This window comes from Accipiter gentilis, chromosome Z (assembly GCF_929443795.1).
Source record: "Accipiter gentilis chromosome Z, bAccGen1.1, whole genome shotgun sequence".
NCBI classification, from domain to species: Eukaryota; Metazoa; Chordata; class Aves; order Accipitriformes; family Accipitridae; genus Astur; species Astur gentilis.
The window spans coordinates 88,674,833-88,696,746 of NC_064919.1; the positions used below are offsets into that span (position 1 = coordinate 88,674,833).

The 21,914-nt window shown below is 38.1% G+C and overlaps 1 protein-coding gene across 6 annotated transcripts in view; it reads left to right on the forward strand.

The window, feature by feature from the left end:
• WDR7 (WD repeat domain 7) overlaps positions 1-21,914 on the forward strand; it is a 150,522-nt gene that overhangs the window by 46,510 nt on the left and 82,098 nt on the right. For all 6 annotated transcript variants that reach the window (XM_049795818.1, XM_049795817.1, XM_049795820.1 and 3 more), the window contains 3 exons: positions 1,543-1,661; positions 3,261-3,384; positions 10,546-10,659. In XM_049795818.1, coding sequence (XP_049651775.1) covers positions 1,543-1,661; positions 3,261-3,384; positions 10,546-10,659 — 357 coding nt within the window. The remainder of the gene's footprint in view (positions 1-1,542; positions 1,662-3,260; positions 3,385-10,545; positions 10,660-21,914) is intronic.

Below are 21,914 nucleotides of genomic sequence, written 5' to 3' on the forward strand. Positions count from 1 at the left end.
CTTCAGACAGACCTGCTGGGACGAGCATGAGTCTTGTGCTCCCGAGGTGAATGAGCACCAATGGTCTGTAGTCCACGTTACAGATTGAAGGACCACAAATTTAATGCTCCTTTAAAGTGAAACAAAAAAAATCAGTTTCATGTCATTTAAATTTTATTTTTGGTGCTTATGAAAACTTAGTGTTTATTTAAAATACTTGGGGTTTGTGTTGGGGATTTTTTTTCCTAATAAATATTTATCCACATTATGAAGAATGTCTTTCTGCCAAAAAGATTGGCACAACAAGCAAACAAAACCCCCTTTTATCCCTGTCAGCAAGTTGCTTTAAATCAGAATTTTTATGCCCTTATTACTAAGCTATAAATTCCTACTTTCATGCATCTCGAGTATTAGAAACAGTGCTCTCTTTAACTGGAAATGCCTCTTTTAAATCCATTTTTCTTTAAGGAAAATTGACATAATGATTTCTTTTCTGGTAGCACCGTGAAGTGCTCAGTATTGGTGACAATCTAAAAATATAGATCTATATGCTCACCTGAAGTATTTCTCCAGTTTCTCAAGTCAATGTAGAGCATAATACTAGAATAGTATTTTGCATAGAGTACTTTACAAGCATTTTTAAAGGTTATGTTGTTTGAGCTTGATAACGCTTATCTTTGCTGGTTTTAACTATGTAACATTGCAGGCTTGCAGTATGAATGCACCTGAGGTAAGCATGTTGAAGTAAGATTTAGATGGAAAGATAAGGATAGCAGACAAACATGCACTTACACGTATTTGCCTACCTTTTAAAACAGGACAGAATATTCTATGGACTCTTTCTAGTGGTAATTCATATGCTAAGTTTTCTGTAATTGAATTAAATCACACTTGCATGTAGGACATAAAATATCATGATAAGTAATACTAATTATAGTTTGAATAGGGCTTCTAAATCTTGAACTCAGAACTACGGCTTATGCTTTTGCAAAAAATTGGCCATAATATTTTAGGGACTTCTTTTTTGTTTTGTACGTATGTTGAGTGTATTCTTGAGGCTGCAAGTTTAAAATCCAAGCATGTGACTAGACACTGAAGTCTTTTTGAGAGGGGCTGGGGAGGAAGAGAGATGTTTATGTTTGATCAGGACTGATTTGAGGCAGTCTTCTGCTGATATCTCGTTTGACCCTTGCATGTGTTCAAGAGATCTCACCACCTAGTTCACAGGGCATGATTTATGCCTGGAAGAGCTCATTCCTGTCTGATACAGAAAGCACATGCACTGTACAACCTGCCCTGAGGTCAGCTGGGATCAGTAAAGACGGGGTGCAGCCCATGATGGGGTGAGCCCCAGGTTCCCACAGCAGAAGAAACAATTCTGTTCTGCTGCTGCAGAAGTGGTTCTATTGGGTTTTTTTCGTCTCCCTCTTTGCCCCACCTTCTCCTGAAGATCTACTGCGTACGAGGCCAAGGGCCAATGTAAATTTACTTGATGGCATTTTGAATTTAAACTTGCTTTGGCGTTTATTATGTTTACCTTCCTGTTGTGATGTGTTTTAACAGGGTGGAGCCAGCTCGCTGCTATGCACTGTGTAATGCTCCCTGACCTGTTGGGACTGGATAAATTCAGACCTCCTCTTCTGGAGATGCTGGCTCGCAGGTGGCAGGATCGATGCTTGGAGGTGATTTCAGTAGTAATTTTGTACTCCTAGGTTTTTTGGTCTTTATGTTGTCTTTTACTGATCACGTTTTCCCTTAATATAAAAAAAAGAATTCTTTTCTGACACAAGTTCCCACAGTTGTTATTTATTTCAGATTCAGTAAGCTAATTTTCCAGTTAACCTGTCAAAATGTGGAGTAAAGTGATCACATGTGTGTATATATATTTATTTATTTAACCTTCTGGATGCTGTACGTATGGGGTTTTTTAAAAGAAATTATTCGATTAAAAACTTTCATGATACCATTAAGAATCTTATTAGGATTAAAAAAACCCTACTCTATATTTTTCAAGGGACTGCTGAGTTGCTCTATTTTTTGGAGCATGTATACAGTAGCCAGTAAATGGTTTGTCACCCAACTGTTTGATAAATGACTAGTGGGCCTTAACACTACACCTGTGCTGGTGTGGCAAAAAATTTGTTGACTGTGCAGCTTTCCAAGTGGGAAAAGGAATGACAGAGCTGGGTTGTAGACTGTCGGTCCTCAGCGGTCCTGTAACTTAATTGGGAATATGGTTTTTTGCTACCTGATTGCCTGTTCTTTTGCTAGATAGGATATACTGTGAGGTGGTTTCCTGAGAGGGTAATTACTTTGAAACTCATTAAAATTTGTAAGCAACAGAGGTCCAGTTAACTGGATATCCTAAGGTGTCAGGTTAGTGTATTTATATTCTGTCCACAATTTTTTATTTTACCTTGATCAAATCATGTGTGTGTTAAATCTTTTAGACCAAAAATAATGTGTGTATTTATGATTGTGCATTTATGAACTCTTCAGGTGGAACAAGGGATATTAATGGGGGACAAGTAGTACAAGATAGTATTTTGTATTTATTGGTGTAAAAACTCTGATTTATTTTTTTTTTAAACTTTGGGGAACTTTTTATGTAGTTTTTCCTCTGCTTTCATTGCTCAGTCTTCTGTAATATGTAGTAAATGAGTAAATATAATGTGAAAAAATATTTTTAAGTGGTTTTTTTATTTGTTTTGCTTTTATATTGCAGCATTCATGACATTTAGAAAACTTTATTCATTGCACATTTGGAACTTTGGACCCAGCTTTGGAAATACTGTAGAGAGGGGTGATCACAAATTGCTTCCAGAAAACTAGAATTTTGGTGGCCTTTCAATGCATCAGCACAAACATAAGGTTCAGCCTTATTTCCTTGAGCGAGAAACCTGTCTTCCCATTCACTTTATGGAATGAGAGACAGCCTCAGCGAGTCTTGCTGTCTGTGCTGAGAAAGGCATTCTGTGGAGGCCGGGAGGAGGTGGGACAGTTGTTTGGCTTGTGCACTGCACTCATACCGGGGACTGAGTTGTGACGTTCATCCCCTAGTTTTCTTGTGAGGCGGCATGTCTTCGCTGTGTCCTGGGCATGTCCTATTCGTGGTTATTTTACTTCTGTGTTTATGGTTGAGAGGAGTGGGAGAAAATGAAGGTCTGCTAAAGTGTAGTTTACTTTTTTGCAGGTATTTTTTCTTTCATTCTTGCTAAATTATATTGAAAACATACTGACAAATGTTTGAGTTTTGTACAATATTCCTGTTGGCTTTCCAGGTAAGAGAAGCTGCCCAGGCCTTATTGCTAGCAGAACTGAGAAGAATCGAGCAGGCAGGTCGGAAAGAAACCATTGACGCGTGGGCTCCTTATTTACCACAGTACATTGACAGTGTTATATCACGTAAGTAATGCTGTTTTAAACCTGAAAATAACTTGGTTGCTAGATAAAAGAAAAGGCATTTTGTACATGAAATTATGAACAATGCTACCAATCTAGGGGAAAATTCTAGGGGAAAATCTGATTATATAGAAAAGTTTCTTGAACTTTTTGAAGTAATTTCACAATCATGAAATCACATAAGGTCACTAATGCTGATGAAGTAAATTGAACACTTCAGTACATCTTGTTGGAATGGGAGTGTCTTTTGCAAAGGCTGTCCCTGCTGCTGAGGGGCTAGGCTGTAGTTTGGAGTTTTCAGGAAAGAAATCTGCTATGAAAAGGGCTGATAAAATTACAAGGTACTGGTGGTAAACCACCGACGTTCCTTTTCAAAGAATGTATAATTAGATTATAGGAATTGTTATAAAGGGATCCTTGGGCATCCCAAGAGTATGAAAGGATTCTGAAAGGAGCTAATACAGGGTTGTGTAGCATATGTCCATCAGGGTCTGTTAAATATTTGATGCAACTCCTACCCAGTTGGGTGTTCAAAGCCATCGGTTACCACGTGCTGCAAAGAGATACTGGGTAAAGATTATTCTCCAAATAAATTAAATAGCTACTGGCCACTATCTAATCTGTTGCATCTTTCTCCAAAATACCTATTTACATTTTATTCATTGTTATTAAAGCAGAGGTTGTACAGACCCTTAAGAATATATTCTTGGAAGACCTGTGAGCATCACAAGATACCCCGTTCAATTATCTGTCTAGAAACTTGCCTTACAGAATAATGTCCAGATATATCTGCCGTATATAATAAACCAGTAAAAATGTATATCTTCATGAATGAGAATGTTTGCTTTTAAGTCATACGTGCTCATCTTTCTTAAAATGAGATTCTTTTTCCACTGAAGAATGTAGTTTCTATTCAGAGAAAGATCTATATTAAATACCAATTGATTTTTGAGAGATGTGTAATAATCTTATTAAATCTAAATTGAATGCATAAATTACATGGAACACAGTACTTTAAAGTGATGTTGAGAATTTGTTGTTAAGACTAAGCTGTTGTTAATTACAGCCTTCAGCCATGTAGCATTTGCCTTATTACTGGGATGTTGTTGCACAGTTAGACATGCAGCCAAGCTGCGAATAGTAAGTGAAAGTATGTTGTATGTACATGTGAAAGAGCCTTGATTCATACTGATAGATATTTGTGCCATTTTGTATGTTAGGATGTATTTTTTAATTGATCTCCTTATGAGGTCAGTTTGTAGAATACAGCTATAGTTGCCCTTTACTCTGAGGAGTAGCTGCTACAGAAACTGTTGATGATTACTAATTTCTTTTCTCTGGAATGATACTGAATGACCTTGTTGGATGCGAAGTTATGGACATAATTGTCTTGGTGAAGTGTACATAAACCACTCTGCAGTGCTTTCTTCAGCCAGTTGACTGTTTCCAAAAAAGGATTTCTTTTTAATATACTTGAAAACAACCGGTAATTCATATTAGTTTCAATAATTTGCTATTTCCAGTACTGCTCATTATTTAAACAATTACATTTGAAAGTTTTAGAGAAGACTATGCTGTTATATTTTACATTTGTGTCAGTTGGAAGCATAATATTTTGTTCTGCCTCTTGTGCTTAATGTTTGTGTTCAGGTTAGAAGCATGGCATGCATTTTTATAGCAATAGTCAGGGACTGACTCATTTAAGAAAAAACTTGAGTATTTTGTAAGCATTTAATTCAATTATGTATAGAGTATTTTGGCCTCTGCTAGTCATTAGGAAATCAAAGCATACAATTTGTTTTCACACTAAATTAGGATGTACTTATCTATCAGAAAAAGAAAGTTTTAAGACACAGGAAGAAAATATAAAATAGATCAGCTAAGTATGGCTGAATGAATGACTTGAATGTAAATGTTCAATATTGTGAAAGCAAAACAGGTTATGACTAGCAAATTGGAATTAATTTTTTATGCTAACAGTGTTGCAAACTATGAATGACAGGACTGAGAAGGCATTTAATAGTGTTATTGTCTGTATGAACGTACACAAAAATGCTGACACTCTGAAGAAGAGTAATAATTAGGGTATCAGAAAGGAGAAACAAAATAAGGAGCTACAAATGTTGCTGTTGTGGGTAAAGAGCAAAGTGTATATATTAGTAACATTGTAAGACATAATTTAAAAATGACATGTTTTTTAAAGGTCTGGGGAGGAATTGAAGGGGATAAGAATTATTTAGGATGGCCAAAATGGATGCAATGGACTTCTGAAAAGTGTAGTTTTATGCTAGAAAGGTAAGGAGAAGAAATATGAAAGATGAAGAAATACTGCTTTGATTCCTTCATTCTCCACTCCTCCCGATTTTGTCTCTTGATATAGCAGCATAAATTATTATCAGCATGTTTTTGTGTCCAGCATATGTTATTGCTCTGCAATAGTTCTTATATGTGTGATGTAGAAACAGTGCTTCTCTTGCATATTAACAGGTTTGTTTTAATTAAAACAAGTGGCAATCACTAATAGAAGCTTGCTGCTGATGTAAGATACTTTGTCATATGCATTTAATTGGCTCTTGAATGAATCAAGAGTGTAGTAGTAGCAAACGGAGATGAAATCTTTTCCCCATTTGTATATTTGCTGCTCAGATCCAGTAGCAATTCTGGGACATGACCTTACTTGTACAGATCAAGCAAGTGGCATGTCTCCCAGCGTTTTCATAGAATGTGTTCAGGGGACTTGAAAGACAGGCAAACTTGCACAGGGTTATCTCTTAATAATCTTTTAACTGATGCAAGAGAGATTACTGTCCCCCTGTAGATGGCAGGGAGGAGGAGCAGGGAGAAAGCCAAGCAGATCTTATTTTGTCTTTTGTGGGTCTGCCCGCACACCACCACCTTGTGCTGCGGGGACCATCTCAAATGGGCCCTTTACACTGTCACGGCTCCGAGCAGCTCGCTTACAGCTGCCTGAATGGCTTCTGCATCGCACGATTTGCAGTTTAGGTGTTCAGACACATTAGGCTTCATTTCATAGCACCTTGTAGGGGGAACAATAAATCTTTGTTTTATTTGGGCCTTCAAATCCAAAATTGGCATGTCAGCTTGTTGACCCTGCATCAAATGGGAATGGATGTATAAGTGATGCTATGAATTAAACCTATGAGAGATGTTGCAGGTGTTGGTATTTTTCAGGCTCCCACAGGGAGGAAAACAGTTAAGCTTTCAAGGCTTCATCTTGTATCTACCAAGATTATGTCATGCGACTGTAAATATTTGCCATAGCCTTATCTGCTCCTCATTTGCACAGCATACAATTGTTTCTGAAATGCTGCATAGTCTGTGGGACATTTGCCACAACGATGTGTTTTCAGGTGAAGTTCAAAAAGGGAAACATGCTACTGCCTTTTCCTGCCTGCTTATTTTGAAGAGCAAGGGCTATCTTCAGTGTCAAACAGATTCTGCAAATTAAATTCTCTTTTTAAAGGGATTTCTTTGCTGAATATTATGTTTCTATTTTATTTCTTTATTCATTTTACCTTGGTCAGTGTAAATGTTTTCTTAAAATGCTGAAGGCATCGTTTCAGGGCTCTGTGCAGTGGGACACCTGAAAGCTCTTGGTGGTGGGTCTGTCCACCAAGCCCTGGAGGGACAGATATATTTTTAAATATGTGATGTTACTGCAGATATAAAAATGGCTCCTATGGCTTTAATGGAAAGCAAAAGGTTATCTTGCCCCGGCCTTTGTGTGCATGTGGGATGCGGATGAAGCCAGCAGACAGGCAGCCCGCGCAGGGCGGCTGGGAGCTGCCCGGGATCGATCGGAGCGGTGTGGAGTGAATTAATGCGAGGCAGGCAGGCTGCCTGTCATGGGCTGCCAGGATGCGGGCAGTGCTGGTCAGCCTCTGCAGAAATCTGTTTTCAGTACGTTCTGCACAGAAATTAAGTATAGGCACTTCTCTTGCTTCCCATGTTGCTAAAACCCAGTTCATTCAGGTAAACATTTGTGTCAAATTACTGTTTCTTTTTAAGTGAAAATCTTGAATGTGGCAGCACAAAATTAAAGAAATTTAAACAGATATCCTTAAATTGTGTGTGTCTCTAAACTGCTTCGAGTAATAATCAGTGTTCTCACTGGAAAGCAAAATGAATATGAAAAGTCCTATAATAAAGTAATAACAAATATGCTGTAGTCAGCTTTTATGAATGTATTTCTGCTAGACTTATATTTCTGTTAGAAAGTTTTATTTAAAGACAGATTAATTGAGTAAAACTTAATTAAACTTCCATCGATTTAAATGAGAGTTTTTATTGAGTAAGCATAGTTTGATTGGACCCCAAAGACGTTGCTGTTTATATATGTGGTTGATCATCTTACTGGTGCAAGGTTTGACTTAAAAGAGCACAAAGAAGGAAGGCGAATAATTTTGTGCTGCAACATTTTAATGTATTAAATGAATAATAAGTTTAGGATGCTGCAGTAAATAGTAAATTCTAAGAATGGCATAAGTTTCTAAAACAAGTATATCTCACTTAATCTTCCAATATTTTTCTAATATGTCAGCTGGCTTATTTCTAATACATTCAGGGTTTTATGATCTTTTCACTTCTAAAACATGTTTCTAAGTCATTTTTTGATGAATTATGTAGAAAAAAACTTGTGTCCAGGAGTACCTGTTCCTTCTTGCTGGATTTTCATTGAGAGGAAATGATAATTTATTGCCTGACAAAGTTTGTGTGATGGCTATTTTTCTCCCCTTTTGGCTTTAACTGTTCAGTGTTTTTTGAGGAATGTTTAATCATTCTGATAAAATAGATTTTTACTGATATTTTTATTTTAATTATATAAAATTTTAATAAACTTTTCTAAATTTTTATACACTGTACTTAAAATCAACTCACTCAAAGGTACTTCCTTCCTTCTGCTGCGTTGCAGCTAGTCTCGCGAAGCTCTTTAGAAAGGTATAGCACCTCTAATATGGAAAATGAGCCTCTTTTCAGCAACTCGGATCTAGAAAGCAGGGAAAGAGGTGAGGTGGTAATTAAATAAATCAAAGGCTTTGAATTTTGTCCCAGCCTAAACTTACTGTTTAGGGACTGCTGGACTCTTGCCTTCTACCAACTTGGGTGTTCAACCACAGAAAATACTCCCTCTGAGACGAAAGCTCATCAGTCAGAGCCTTCATACTACAGTTTTTAAAAGGCATGTGAACTCTTCACCCTTCTCTGGGTGTGGAAAGAAAGAATTTTAGACTATCAAGTGGTATTTAGGGAACAGCTAGGTGCTTGCTATGCCTTCAGAGATTAAATATGATGCAAAATGTAGAGCAGTGCTTAAAAAATAACCTTTTCTCTTCCCCTCAAGACACTGGCCGACTCCAGTGGCTATGCACAAATAAATAGTAGTGTTAGAAAATAATTGGTGCTTGAAGATGAAGATCAAAAAGTATTTTGGTGAAGTGCTGCTGGAATCCTGGTGTCTGTGTGGATGCTGGTGAAGACCCCACAGAGAGATGCCCATGGGCTGCAACAGCTGCACCGTAACAGTGAACTCCTTATTTTTAAAAGTGTCCTGAATAAGGTTCATGTGCAATTTGTAATTGCATGTGATCTCTGTGCAGTCATGCCAGCATGCTTAATGAAGTGATATGCTATTGATTTGGCAGTGTGTTCCAGTCTGGTTGTATATTTGCTGTCACTGTTTTTTATATGTGTTGACACAATGGGAAGGGCGTTCAGAAAGTTCTTAAAAGGTACTAGTTTCTTTATAAAGAGGTTATGTCAGAGTAAGAAAGAAATTGCTGTCAGACAAAGTAACTGTGTTATCACAAGGTATAAGTACTTTGCAGTGAATACTTAGTATTTAAAAACAGTACTTAAAAAAGTAAAATCTGAATACCCATGAGAATGTTAATGTTTCTGAACTGATTTCAAGATGACCCAGAGTTAAATGGCTTTCAGGTGTGGATTCACAAATGTTGTTGTAGACAGCTGACAGAGATTTCCCCCCTTGTGATTTACTTTGATGCCGTCATCTTTCCATTTATCAATCGTATTCATATGCTTGGAGAAGACTAGCAAATTATTGCATGAAAACTACCGAGAACTAAAGTAATGCACATTAATGATTTCATAAGATGATCTAAAAGCAGAAGAGGAGCAACAGCAGGTAAAGTGGGCAGTTCTTCACTGCCCAGTGCCGAGCCATTGCTGGTGTTTGTGTTGGTCAGCAAGAGCTGTTGGCCTTCCACAAGGCAGGGTTGTTTGCAGAGACTTAATTTCTTGTTGAAATTTGGTTGGTGCTGGCAAAGGGCCATGGTCCTTTTTTTAATGGGGACTTAATGCCCCTGTGGATTGCAAACGTAATGCTGCAATCAGTAAAGCAACAGTTGCTTCATATAATAAGATTTTTGACAGTATAAGCTGACACAGAGGATGTATTGGGAGGAAAGAAATCTTACCAGGGCTTTTTTTTTTCTTTTTTTTTTCCTCCCCCCCTCGGTCTGCTTTTTAGCTTTCCTAAAGCTCTTTTTTTACCCTTAACAAAACACTTCATTTGATAATGCCTTGACTGAATTGTGGTAAGGCTCATATAGGGAATAATTAAAGTTTGTCACTGGGCAGAGTATAAACAGGTGAATTATAACTTTAATTGTGTGGTGTTATGTGGCATGATTTGCTGTTCATTGTGTAGTTTCTAATACCAACTAACAGATGCATCCCAACCAAAATGACATGGAATGAGTCAGCTGAATTAATACACTACGAAGCTTGCCTGGAAAAATGGCACTTTTTTGGAAGACAGATGAAGTATTGAGAGGAGATGTAAAAAGTTCTGCTGGAACTCTGTATTTTGTGGCTAAATAAGTTGTTAGCTTGTAATATGTATATCTAATATTTTTAATGATGCTAGAAGATGGCAGAAATAGAAGAAAATATAGAAGAGATGTTTACAGTGTGGAAAAGATTTTTAAAGGAGAGGTTTGTGAAAAGTCTGCATACAGTATGAAGGGAAACCAGAAAATAGTTGCTCTTTATTTTATCTGTTTCATAGAGTTACATTGCATGATTCAGAATATCAAAAGATAATTACTTTTTTTTTCCCTGATCTAAGGATGTTATGTGCCCAAATCACTGACTTTGTGGGTGTTTGGTTGTTTATTTCAGCTGGAGTAACCACAGAAGCCATTCAAACTGGTAGTGCAAGCCCAGATTCATTGGGAACAGAAGCAAAAGTTCAGGAAGAGGAGCATGATCTGGTTGATGATGACATCACAGCAGGTGAGCATTAATATAATGAATACGTTATTTTTTTACATACTAGGTACTGTGCAGAGGAGGTGGAACACTTTCTGCCAAATAGCATATTTTTCATGAGAAAACAAAATACTAAGGCTGCTTATGAAGAAGTAGAAAAGAGCTGTAGACAAAAACTAAATACCTGCTTAACGGCAACTACTACAATATTACTGTTACTTCTGAATCATAATATATTTTTTAATGTATGTGTTTTGAGCTTTTAAGTCTGCCTGCAGCCAATATGTTTAGCTTGTGGTTCTTGAAGAATAAAGGCTTTATGTGATTCTTTATAGTTAGCCCTTAAATTATCTACCTGTGTGAAAGATTTGATGTAATGGTGCTACCCTCAGTCTGCGTGATTGAATTGAGTTGTTTTCCTTGCTTGTTTGTTTTCTACAAGTAAGTGCTGCTAGTTTGTTGCACATAGAATCCGAGTGTATTTCATTTCCACAATACTCACAGCTTTTTACTGTTGCTGTAGTTCATTGTAGACTGGCAGGTAAAGTCAAGAGTTCTGGTCCGTCAAGGCATATTCTGAAATGACAGACCAGACAAAAGTATACATTTAATTATAGGAATTATCTTTTGATTCTTTTCATGGTTATTTATGCAGTGTATAAGGAAAAAATCTATATGCTCAATATCAATATCCTTGGAATTTGAATGATTACAGTATGTATTCTAGTATAGCATACTGCAGATTATAGATCATGAAAGTTCCCCCCCCGCCTTTGGCTGAGCTTTGTATAGATTTTTGTGGAAGTCTAAAAGAAAACTAGTTATTCCTATTGACCTGAAGACGGTTAGTATGACAGATCTAGTTTTGGGTCAAGTCTCTGGTTGAAGGTACCTGAGACAGGATTACTGCTGGTGGAAGAGGAGCCTGTCTGGAGAGGGAGCATTAACACAGGCTGAGGGTAAAAGGCTAACTGGAAATAGCCAAGAGGGAGGTAGATGCTGGAAATGCCTTTAGCAGCTAGGGGACGATGCAGGACTTGTCAAGAAACAACAAAGAATAGAGGATGGACCCTCAGAAAAAAAATAAAAATAAATTAATGAATGGGCTTGGCATACCCTGAAACAGATTTCCCCGGCATGTACATCAGATCAGTGTTTCCTTCAGGAACATATACCATCTCTTTGGCTTCATGTCTGTTAGAGACCTTCTGGTTCTTTTTCTGAAGCTTTAGCAACAGCAGTATTATAAACAAGTGTGTGTTGTATCTGGGATAGCATTCTGCCCCTTCAATGTCGCATGTTCTTTTCACAGTAAAGATTGAAGGTGGGATGCTTTAATGGAGTAAGTTCCAAATTATGTGTGGTTTTTTGCTATGTGCTAGACTGAGTTTTGACTTTTTTCAGAAACCTGTCTGCTATGGTGTTAGAGTCTGATGGTAGTACCAATTTTATTTACAGAGTAAGTGTTTCTGTTGTTAAAAGGAGTTGAATTTTTAAAAAGTATCCTGAGTAAAGATGAAATTTCAGTCTACAATTGAATATAATTAGTTTTGTGTTGGTACAATAGGGGAAAAAAAAGAATTCTGAGACAATTTAAACTTAACCTTATCTTAAAAATATGCAGTTTCTTTCTATAGTGGTCCTGTTAACGCTAATATTTATTGATTTGACTGCACAAAGTAATGCTGGTGTGCAGTGGTCAACAGGATTTTTTTCAGTTCAAATTGAGATTCACCAAATGCTTTCATTTATCCAAATAATTTTTTAAAAGGATCACTTTCACATCAGTCCTTTTAGAGATTAAAGCATTTTAGCTTAGCTGGCTGAAAAGCACTGAAGCCTGTTTCTGGAAAATACTTCAGTAATACTCTACAGTGCCTCTTAAGCATTTAAAAACACACATGCAGGAGTTATTTAGAAAATAGGGTTTATCTTCAAATGCACTGAAAATACACACATGAATAGTCTTCCAATGTAGTAGTGGTATGTATTTCTGTGCTTAATGCCTGAAAGGCTTTTCTGGGTAACTAAAAGTAGCGCAAATATTTTGCTTGAATAATTCACATGTGGACAACAGCATTTTTTTCCTAGTTCAGCATAAAATCTACTGGCTTTGGTGGCTGAAATTTTGCAATTCATCGTGATGGTAAATTGGCTTTTCAAATTTTTTTTTTAAATTTTGTAATTTGTAATCTATTTATATTTTCCATGTAATATTAGGCTCCAAGGTAGCATCTAAGTTTTAATTTAGAAATGCAAATATGTTTTTCCAGTAAATAAAGGAAGAGCAAAATACTTTAAGGAAAAAAAAAAAAGAAACACGACAACATAGTATTGTTACATATTTGGAAATACAGATATTTGTCATTATGTTTTAGCACAGGTGCAGCAGCATCTATAGTGGTAGTAAAACAAGGACGTGGCTGAGCATGTAACAGGGATAAAGGGCAAATGTCACTGGTGCTGTGAAAAAGGGAGCGTTGTAGTGCATCACTACCTCTGAGAGATTTATTTACTTGCAAAGAAAATTATATCATAGCATAAATAGGCTATCTTTAGAAATCCACTGAATTTACTCTGTGGAGCTGTTTCAGAAATTAAGAACTTAAAGTAACTTCTGGTTGTAAAGTGTTTGCCTCTGAGCTGTGCAACATTGCCTTAGTAATGGAAATAAGTAACATACTGGGGCATAATATGATCTATATTCTGAATATCATATGGATAGTTCTTATACTTAATCAACAGAAACTTCTAGCAAGTTTAGAATTAATTTAGTTCTAATTAATTCCCAAGGTAACTCTAGACATTTCCAGACTTTCACGAATGTCCTATCGGTGACGTTCGGTATCGCTTGTGGTTGTAATAGGAATGCCAGGTTTTGGTTAAGACCTTAGTGCTGATGGTGCTGCTACAATGAAAGATGGCTCTTGCCATGAAGAGCTTATTCCAATCTCTGTTCTACTAACCTAGATAATACCCCCAGGCTCATCAGCATCGCACAATGTGGAATTTTTCCATGGCAATCACGTTTTGTAATGATAACCTTAGTCACGTTAGTATTGATAATGATGCTTGCAAAGCACAAACCCGTTCCTGGTTTAAAAAAATCGGTCTTTAATTAGAACATTTTTTCCCCCTTCCATGAACACTGAATGGCATGTACAGCTACCTCAGCTGCAAAGACTGTAGAAATATAGACTGCCTTGGTTTTGTAGATAAAAGGCTTTCAAAAATATACCTCTGTGTTTAAGTTTGTTAAATCTGTGCCTGGACCGCTTCATGGAACTGTGCTTCACTCAGCAGCAAGCTCAGCCAAAGTGTTGCTGCAGTGCTTTGGTGGACGAGAATGTATGTTGGAATTAATCTGGACCTTCCTCTTGCTATGAAGCAATGGTGCCACGTTCACGTGTGCAAGCCCGAAGAGTTCTGCTAGAAGTTTTGTTCTAATTCTGAGAAATGTGGAGAAGTTTTACCTAAGTCGCAGGGCTCCCTGGAAGGGGGGGTTAGATGTCCTTGGAATGTCATTCCAACCTCAGGGAACAGATTTCGTGCCCCCTAATTGATTTGATTTAGAAAATCTGTTGTTTGCTATTAAGCAGTAAACAGTTTATGGTTTTCCTACACTTTGTTTTAAAAGCTATGTGAAAATAAAATGTCGGTGGGTGGGAAATCCAAGGCACAGACTTCTGTGCCCCCTCTTGTGCCTGCTGCTAGGGGGTAACACTGCTCTGAGGAGCAGAAACCTAGCACCAACAACTCGCTTAAGCTGACTTGCTTGTAAAATGATAACACTCCAACAGGTGGCCTGACAGGTGACAGTTAAATACACTGTTATTGGACCAATTATTCTTTTTGGTATTTCCATAAATAAAACCAGTAACTGATACATTTTCATTAAATGCTACTTGAGCCAACATAAATGTTTATCATTTGGGGAAACACTGTGATATAGCATAGTCAATAGCTCTATCAGGATAGTGGGGAATTGAATTGAAATGCAATTTATTCCTTAGGATCTGTCATTCCAAAAAGCTTGGCCATAGGGTATGTGGACTGCTTTAGCTACAGAGATAAGGCTTACTATTTGATCCAGTCCATTTCCTTCTGCATGCTGCTGTGACATGTTAGTGCACAGAATGGGAAGAAATAATGGTCAGCCTTCTCCTTGTCCCTTGGTGATCCCTCGCACAGAGAAAGAAAGACCTGTTTGGAAACGTCTTGTAGCAGGTTAAGGCAGTAAATAGGTGCTTTAAAAATACTCCTTGTTTAGCCGTGTAACCAAAATGAGTCTTAGTCAAGCACATGCTAACTTATGACTTCTGCATTGTACAGACGTGATTACTTCTGATACAAGAGACTTCCAGCAGTTATAGTAGTGCACATACAAAAGTTTATATGGAAAATAAAATCTGGCAATGCTACTGATAAATGTCTGTCAACTTGAAAATTTACTCTTTTAAGTCTCTTCTTTCAATATTCACAAATCTATTTTTGTGCATAATGACTAGTATTTTTTCAGCAATAATTATCCTTTAACTGGTAAAAGTCAGAAGCAAGAAATATTGCTAGATTAACCCATATTCTAAACTTCAAAATAGCTCTTTAATCGGTGACAGTATTTGTCTGTGTTAAAGATTCAACAGTGTAAGGGCAGGGATTGTGTTTCTTGTGATTCATCTTGTATCTTACGCACCGTCGCTGCTGTTGAAGTGCAGCAGTACATGGAAGGCATCTGCAAACATTTTTCACTTCCAGCATTTTCTCATATTTTGAGCACTTCTTATTTTACCTGCACTGACTAGGCTTTCCGATTTTGGTACCATATGACTATTTGAAGTAGTTTTGAATTAGTTCCTAGGTGATGTATTATTATTATTCTCTGTGTGCTATTACAATTTTTTACTCAAAGGCTTACCCTGAAACAGAAGAAAATATTTCAACAAATTGCAAACTGAAAGTTGTAGACAGTCATCTGTTAAGTCATGTACTATGTTTTTCTTTATTTTTTAATAATATACTGAGCTTCTGGACTACTTTGGTGGTTTCTCTTCATTCTCTTTCTTACTGCTGGAGCTGGACTTCAATAAAGTGGGAGCGACAGGTGCCATTGCCCATTGCGTCCCTCCCGTTACCAGCCAGACTTCCACTGAAAATTTGGGGTGGAGTGGAGGTACACAACAAATGAAACCATCTGCCATCCCCAGCAAACAAGCCAGTGGCCCACTGTTCAGCACAATGAGGGTGCCAAAAGAGTCAGGCTCTGGACAAAGTTCCTGCTGGGTTTCTTTTAAGTAGGTTATCCTGAACCTGAGTACCTTCCACAAATCCTGTCACATACATTTTTGTATCTCTGAAGCCCACCATAGAGAGATCAAAGAAGCTTTTAATTTGTATTTAATCACTCATTGGAAAACCATCTACCATATCATGCACTGACTATTGTGTAAAACACCAGAAAAGTGAGGGGTTTATCATCTAAAGCAAACTTCATCCCTTTCAGATGCTAATTAATAAAATAGAGAAAATACACAGTGACTCATCTCTGTCACGTGGTCTGTTCTGTTACAATTAAAAATGGAATATGAATTCACAGACACAGGTTATTTAACATGTAAAAGTTAATTTTTAATGGAGTTTTCCTGAGTACTAACAGGAATTCTGAAGCACCCTGAGAAATGTGCCAAATAGATAACTGTATACCAAGTTAATTGAGAATCTAGGTTCCTAGAATTTGTAATTAGCTGTCTACAAGGAAGCATGAAATTATGGGTAAAATTCTGTCCCTTTTTTTTTTTTTAAGGGAACATAATTCATGTAAAAACACAGGGTTTTTTCAACAAAGCTGCATGTATTGGAAAAGATACGGGCATCTGCCAGTCAAGCAGATGTCACCCAGTAAACGCCATTAAGAGCTCCGCTCTCTGTGAGGGCGTTATGGGCTTGACATCTGTCTGAATGGCATCTGTCAGCGTTGGGAGAGTGCTATGTGTATTCATTAAGGAAGTACTAATTCAAGAAAACTGGTCTGTTTGGGTACTGGTGGGGTGTTTTCTAATTAACGGAGAAGCGTAGAGCAGAGCATTTGCGGAGTTGGGAGCTGTGGGCAGTGCCGAGCGCTGCAGGGTCCGTCCTCAGCCGGGCCTGGCAGCTGCAGCAGGAGCTGGGCAAGGGCTGCCACAGAGCCCGATACGAACCGGGCTGCCAGTGCGCCTTTAGTTGTAACGTTTATGTTGGTTTAGAAATAACTGACGCTCGAAAAACTTGAATAACAATTTCAACGTTGTTTACTTAACAAAGGCGATATACATAGGTTTTAAGCGCCAACTTGGATTGCAGCATTGTTAAATACCTTTGTCCTCTGTGGGAGGCAACACCGTTTTTTCTTCAGCTGGTGAGCCACGGAGCTGAAAACAGAAAAACCTGGGTGCCTGGCCACGTGTGCCAGCTTCACGTTGTTCAGCAGCTGCTTGTCTGCCAGCTGGAAGGTGTCATCTCGGGGAGCTGCTTCGGAAGGGTTGTGCAGAACTCCGATTGCACTTAGCCGTCTGCTGCGGGGTTTGTGTAGTTACGGACTAGCAGTGAAAGCTGCTGGGGACAGCCCGGCCTCTCTTCCTGCCTCCCACGAGGGCAGCGAATCCGCTGAGCGTCAAAACCTGGCAGAGCTGCCATGTCTACAGGGTGGATGTTTCGGTGTGTTAATTCGGTTTAGCGTTCTCTCTATACCTATGTATTTACACCATGTCGTACTAATTTACGGGCCAGAACTTAATCACAGGAGCAAGTAACTTTTCAAATTTTAAAGTATTTACTTCATCTATCACATATTTCATTGGAATCAGTATATTACATGGAAGCCATATTTGCAGACGGTGCGGTTTTGAATAAAGATGGTATTAAATATTGATTTTCTTAGTGTAGCACAAGAAGCGGTCTTTAACATGCATTCATCTACAAAAGCTTGCTTTTGTATTTGAAAACATAACTTTTTCATTTAGTTTTTTTAAACTTTCTGGTATCTATAATTACTTGATGATATATAGCTTAATACTAAACTTCGCATAATGTGTCTAAGTAGTATCAGTCCCTACACAGTCTTATTTTGTGTGTGAAAGTGGGAAGTCGGCATCAATGTGTGCTTTATACATCAGTACTTTGTGAAAATCGATCTGGGACTCTTGTCTGAAATTCTTTTGTTGTTTTGGTGGCAGATGTCTTCTTCCAGCAATGCACAGTCTCCTTTTGTGCTGCAGTTACTCTGAAAAACCGTATTAACTTGGGAAAAGTTAGTTCTCTTTGTCTTAGAAAACCATTTATACCTTAACTGTATTCTTCTCTCAGTGACATTAGGCAGAGACGCTTCAGTGTTGATGTTTTCCTTAACTCAAACAAAGACTTTTGAAAGATAGTTACAGTAAAAATTGTTTAGAGTAATTTCTTCAGGTGTAGAAGTGGAGTTTTAAAGAAGCACAGGTTATAAAAGCGATATATTGAAGCACAGTTTTTCTAGTGTTCTTACAAGTCCTCATTTTTTGTGTTCTTTTTATTCTTTATGCCTCCTTTTTGGTTAGCATTGCAACCAAAAGCTTCATAAGTCTCATACTTCCTGGGTTTTCTTTTTTTCATTCTAATAATAGTGTAATAGCATTAAAGTGTGTGGCAGGAATATGCTTAAATTTCTTTATGATGTTTTCTTCGATGGTTGAGGCACATAAGCATATAAGCAGTTTCTGTTTTCTGTCATTGCTGGGCAATGCATTTGGGACATAGCAAGGCCACCAGCTTTGCTACAGTTCTTAGCCAGCTTCTTTACATCTGTTGCTTTGCAAAAAAAAGTCTATGTTGTCATGTTTGTCTTAGATTTGAAGAATTCCTTCAGAGGCACAGCAAGCCTTTGTGTTTTAACGTTCGACGGGAGTTTTAGTCCCTGCATGGTAGCGGGCAGGGAAGTCCCTTGCAACACATGGCACAGCCCTAGCAAGAAGTGCAGCAGCTTTGAGGCTTTTGATAAAACATAGCTAATGCAGGTAACACTACCCCCATGCTGGCTTTGGGACCTGTGACAGCATTAGTACAGTTCCTTCTAACGTCCAGCATTTCAGAAAGGTGTGTGGTGACAAACAATCTCTGATTTCCCTTAATCCACGTCAGTAAGTTTAAGCTTGATTGCACATGCTAAATATAACAGTGCTGGCAAGGTGTAAGTGTCTTGGGATGCTAGCTTTAATCATGCTTTAAGAAGCTGTTCTGCTGCTAATGTACATAGTATCCGTGGCTTTTAGCAGTATTTTGTTGTGTAAATTAACCCTTTCCACATGGAAGACAGTTCTTACGAGTGTTGCCATAAGAACTACTGGAGTCTAGGAATTTCACGTGGAGATTACTTTCCCAGAAGCTTGTGCTGGTTATTATTACATGAATCATTTACTTGATGACCAATATATTGTTAAATATAACATACAACTTCAAGGTTTCCTTTAGTCTTGAAGCAACTTCTGAAATCGGGTTTTTTTGTTTAACTTTACTGGACATCTGTAGTTTGAGATCACTGTCTACTGTTTTTTGCAACAGATGAGCTGTTTTCTATCTGTAATCCAGTAAGTTCATTACAGAATATGAATTTACTGCATCAGCAGCAGTAATAACAATTCTGAAATGGCTGTGTTTGTTATGTAGATATCTACATGCTATTGCCCTGAGGTTGTATGAATTCCCGAGGCAATGAAGTAGTGACGTAAAGCAAAGACCTGAAACCTCTGCGCTTTTTTAATTTATGTTTTTGGACTCGCTCGTGAAAATTTACATAGAAGTTAAATAAGGTTTAAAATGTCAAGCCACAATTTCATTTATAATTATATATTGCTTATTAAAAACCAAACATGAGCAGACTTTACTTGTGTGGGTACAGGACATCTCTATAACTCAGAGTTAAACTGCTGGTGCGTTAGGGTCTGCTTTGATTCGTGAAGGAAGAGATAAGGTCTGCATGGATCCAGTGGTCTCCTCACCCGTGGCTTCATATGCCTTCATATGTCATCTGAACACTTTCTGTAACCCTGACAATATGTAGGCTACATTTCTTGGGGTAATCCTTTCAGAGGTCCCCGCTTCCATCAGTTTAAAACACATTTGCTCTGTGTACTGCTCTTGTGACTTTAATGCCCTATCACCTTCTCTGACCTATTTTCCTTCTCAAAAATATCAGGTGTTGTCTCAGCACTAAGTCTATGTTTGACTTAAAAAAAAAGAAAATATTTCTCTGTGTTGACATCCCAGAACTAGCTACAGGTATCCAGTAGCATAACAACCGGCTGAGCAGAAATTGTTGACCAGGTAGTTGTTTGCGATAGCAGGACTGTGGTCTGTACCAGTCTGCATGGTATGCCAGGATGAGATCATAAATACGTGCCGTAAAACCCCCATCCTTCACCTTCCTGCCCAAGGAAAGTCTTGTGTGGTCACCTGGACGTAGCGAGTAGCTGTTGCATCTCATTTCCCCTAAACATTCATCTTTCTTGTGTGAATCAAAGTGCTCTGTGGAAGCTCTGCTTCTCCCTCCAGAAAATCCTCCTGACCCGTCTCTCTTCATGCCGTGTAATGAGCTGCGCTGCTCAGAGCAAGCAGGAGGTAGTCGTAACAGCACGGGACCGGCAGATTGGCCCGTGCCTGCAGGACTGTGCTGGGCTTCGCTTCCCATGCTCTCTGTGCCGCAGCCTGCGGCCAGCCTCTCCTCTCCCCTTCTCCAGCCCCGCAGAGCCGAAGCAGTCACCGGAGCAGTGGCCTCTTCTTCCAGAGCTCCAGCTGGACCTTCCTCATGACATGGGACAGCTTGCTTAAATGCAGGTGTGAAACGAGAAATTTAGTCGTAACCACATCTTTTCCTTACACCTGGTCTCTTCTAGTGCTGGAAGAGCAGACTTTTCACACATGTAGATTTGGTTGCTTTTTTCCATCATTGGCAGATCTTTTTCACTACTTCTCAATGATTCTTTGAAGGGATTTTTAGCTACGCGTAATTCTTCAATTTTTATATGCAAACCACGCTTCTTCATGCAAGTTTTGCAGGACCTGATGGTAGGAAGAACATAAAACATGGAGTGTTTTGACTGAGGCCAATGTTAAGTGGGTAAGGGAGCCATTATCACAATTTCAGTTTGTGAATCTCCCCCAGGGTGAAAGGAGCAATGAAAAACAAAAGCTGTACAAGGGACCAGGCTGACATTTGGAGCAATGAACAGCGGGTGCCAATCTGTACCTTGAGGCTCCTGATTTTGGCGTTCTGAATTTCCTTCCCTACCTCTTTCCAGTATCTCAAGGCAATTAGGGTCCTGGGTTGTCCTTCGGGTACCTAAAACACATGATGTGAATTCCCCCAGGCTGTCTTGTTCTGTGAGTAGGGTTTGAAGGGAAGGAGAATACCTAGTCAGCATCTTGCATCATTTAACAAGTGAAGAATTGCAGCTGGTTGGACTATTAACGTTTGAACGCATCTTCTTGTAGTTAGTTACAAAAAGAGAAATTTTGCCCATTCACTTGTGATAATTCTAGACTTTACTGCTCCGTGGGGGTGTGTGTATAGATATGTATGCCTTGTCTTAAGAAACCAGCTGGACCCTTTTCATGGTTAACTGTGTATTGTAAGCATAGGGTTAGTCACAGCAAAGTTAGAGAATGTTATTCTTAAAATTAATTAGTTCTGCTGATACATTTTAAAAATGGCATTTCTGTAGTTTGTGTTGCAGTTTTTCTAGGTAGATCAATGAAAAAACTGTTTTAAGTTCTGAAGACCCATTCCTGTGGGTGCTGTCCAATGTCACTTTATTCTAAACAAAACTATTTTTCATGAAGACAGAGGTCTAGTATGAAATTTGTAGCAGTTTTTTGTAACACACTTTAATAGCAGCTGGTTTTATAGCATTTTACAGCATTTTTCTACACCTTCTGGATAGTCAGATTTTTAAGCTAACAGGTTCAAAACATCAGTTACCTACGTAGTATATGAAAAACCTGATGGAAGATTAAAAAAAAAATAGCAATGCCTTGTTGTATTGGAAATTGCTTATTTTCACATTTCAGCTGTAGTTTGGACAGCTGTAACTATTCAAAAGTAAAATATAATGTAAACATATTGACTTGTGTTAACAGATATAATTTTGAGAGTACTACTTATATGCAAAAACTTTAATTTTACCTACTTACGCAAGAGAGAGGATGATTAAAGTTCATACACTTCATTCTTTTACCAGTCTTTGCACTTTGATAAATAAATAGATCATCTAAGA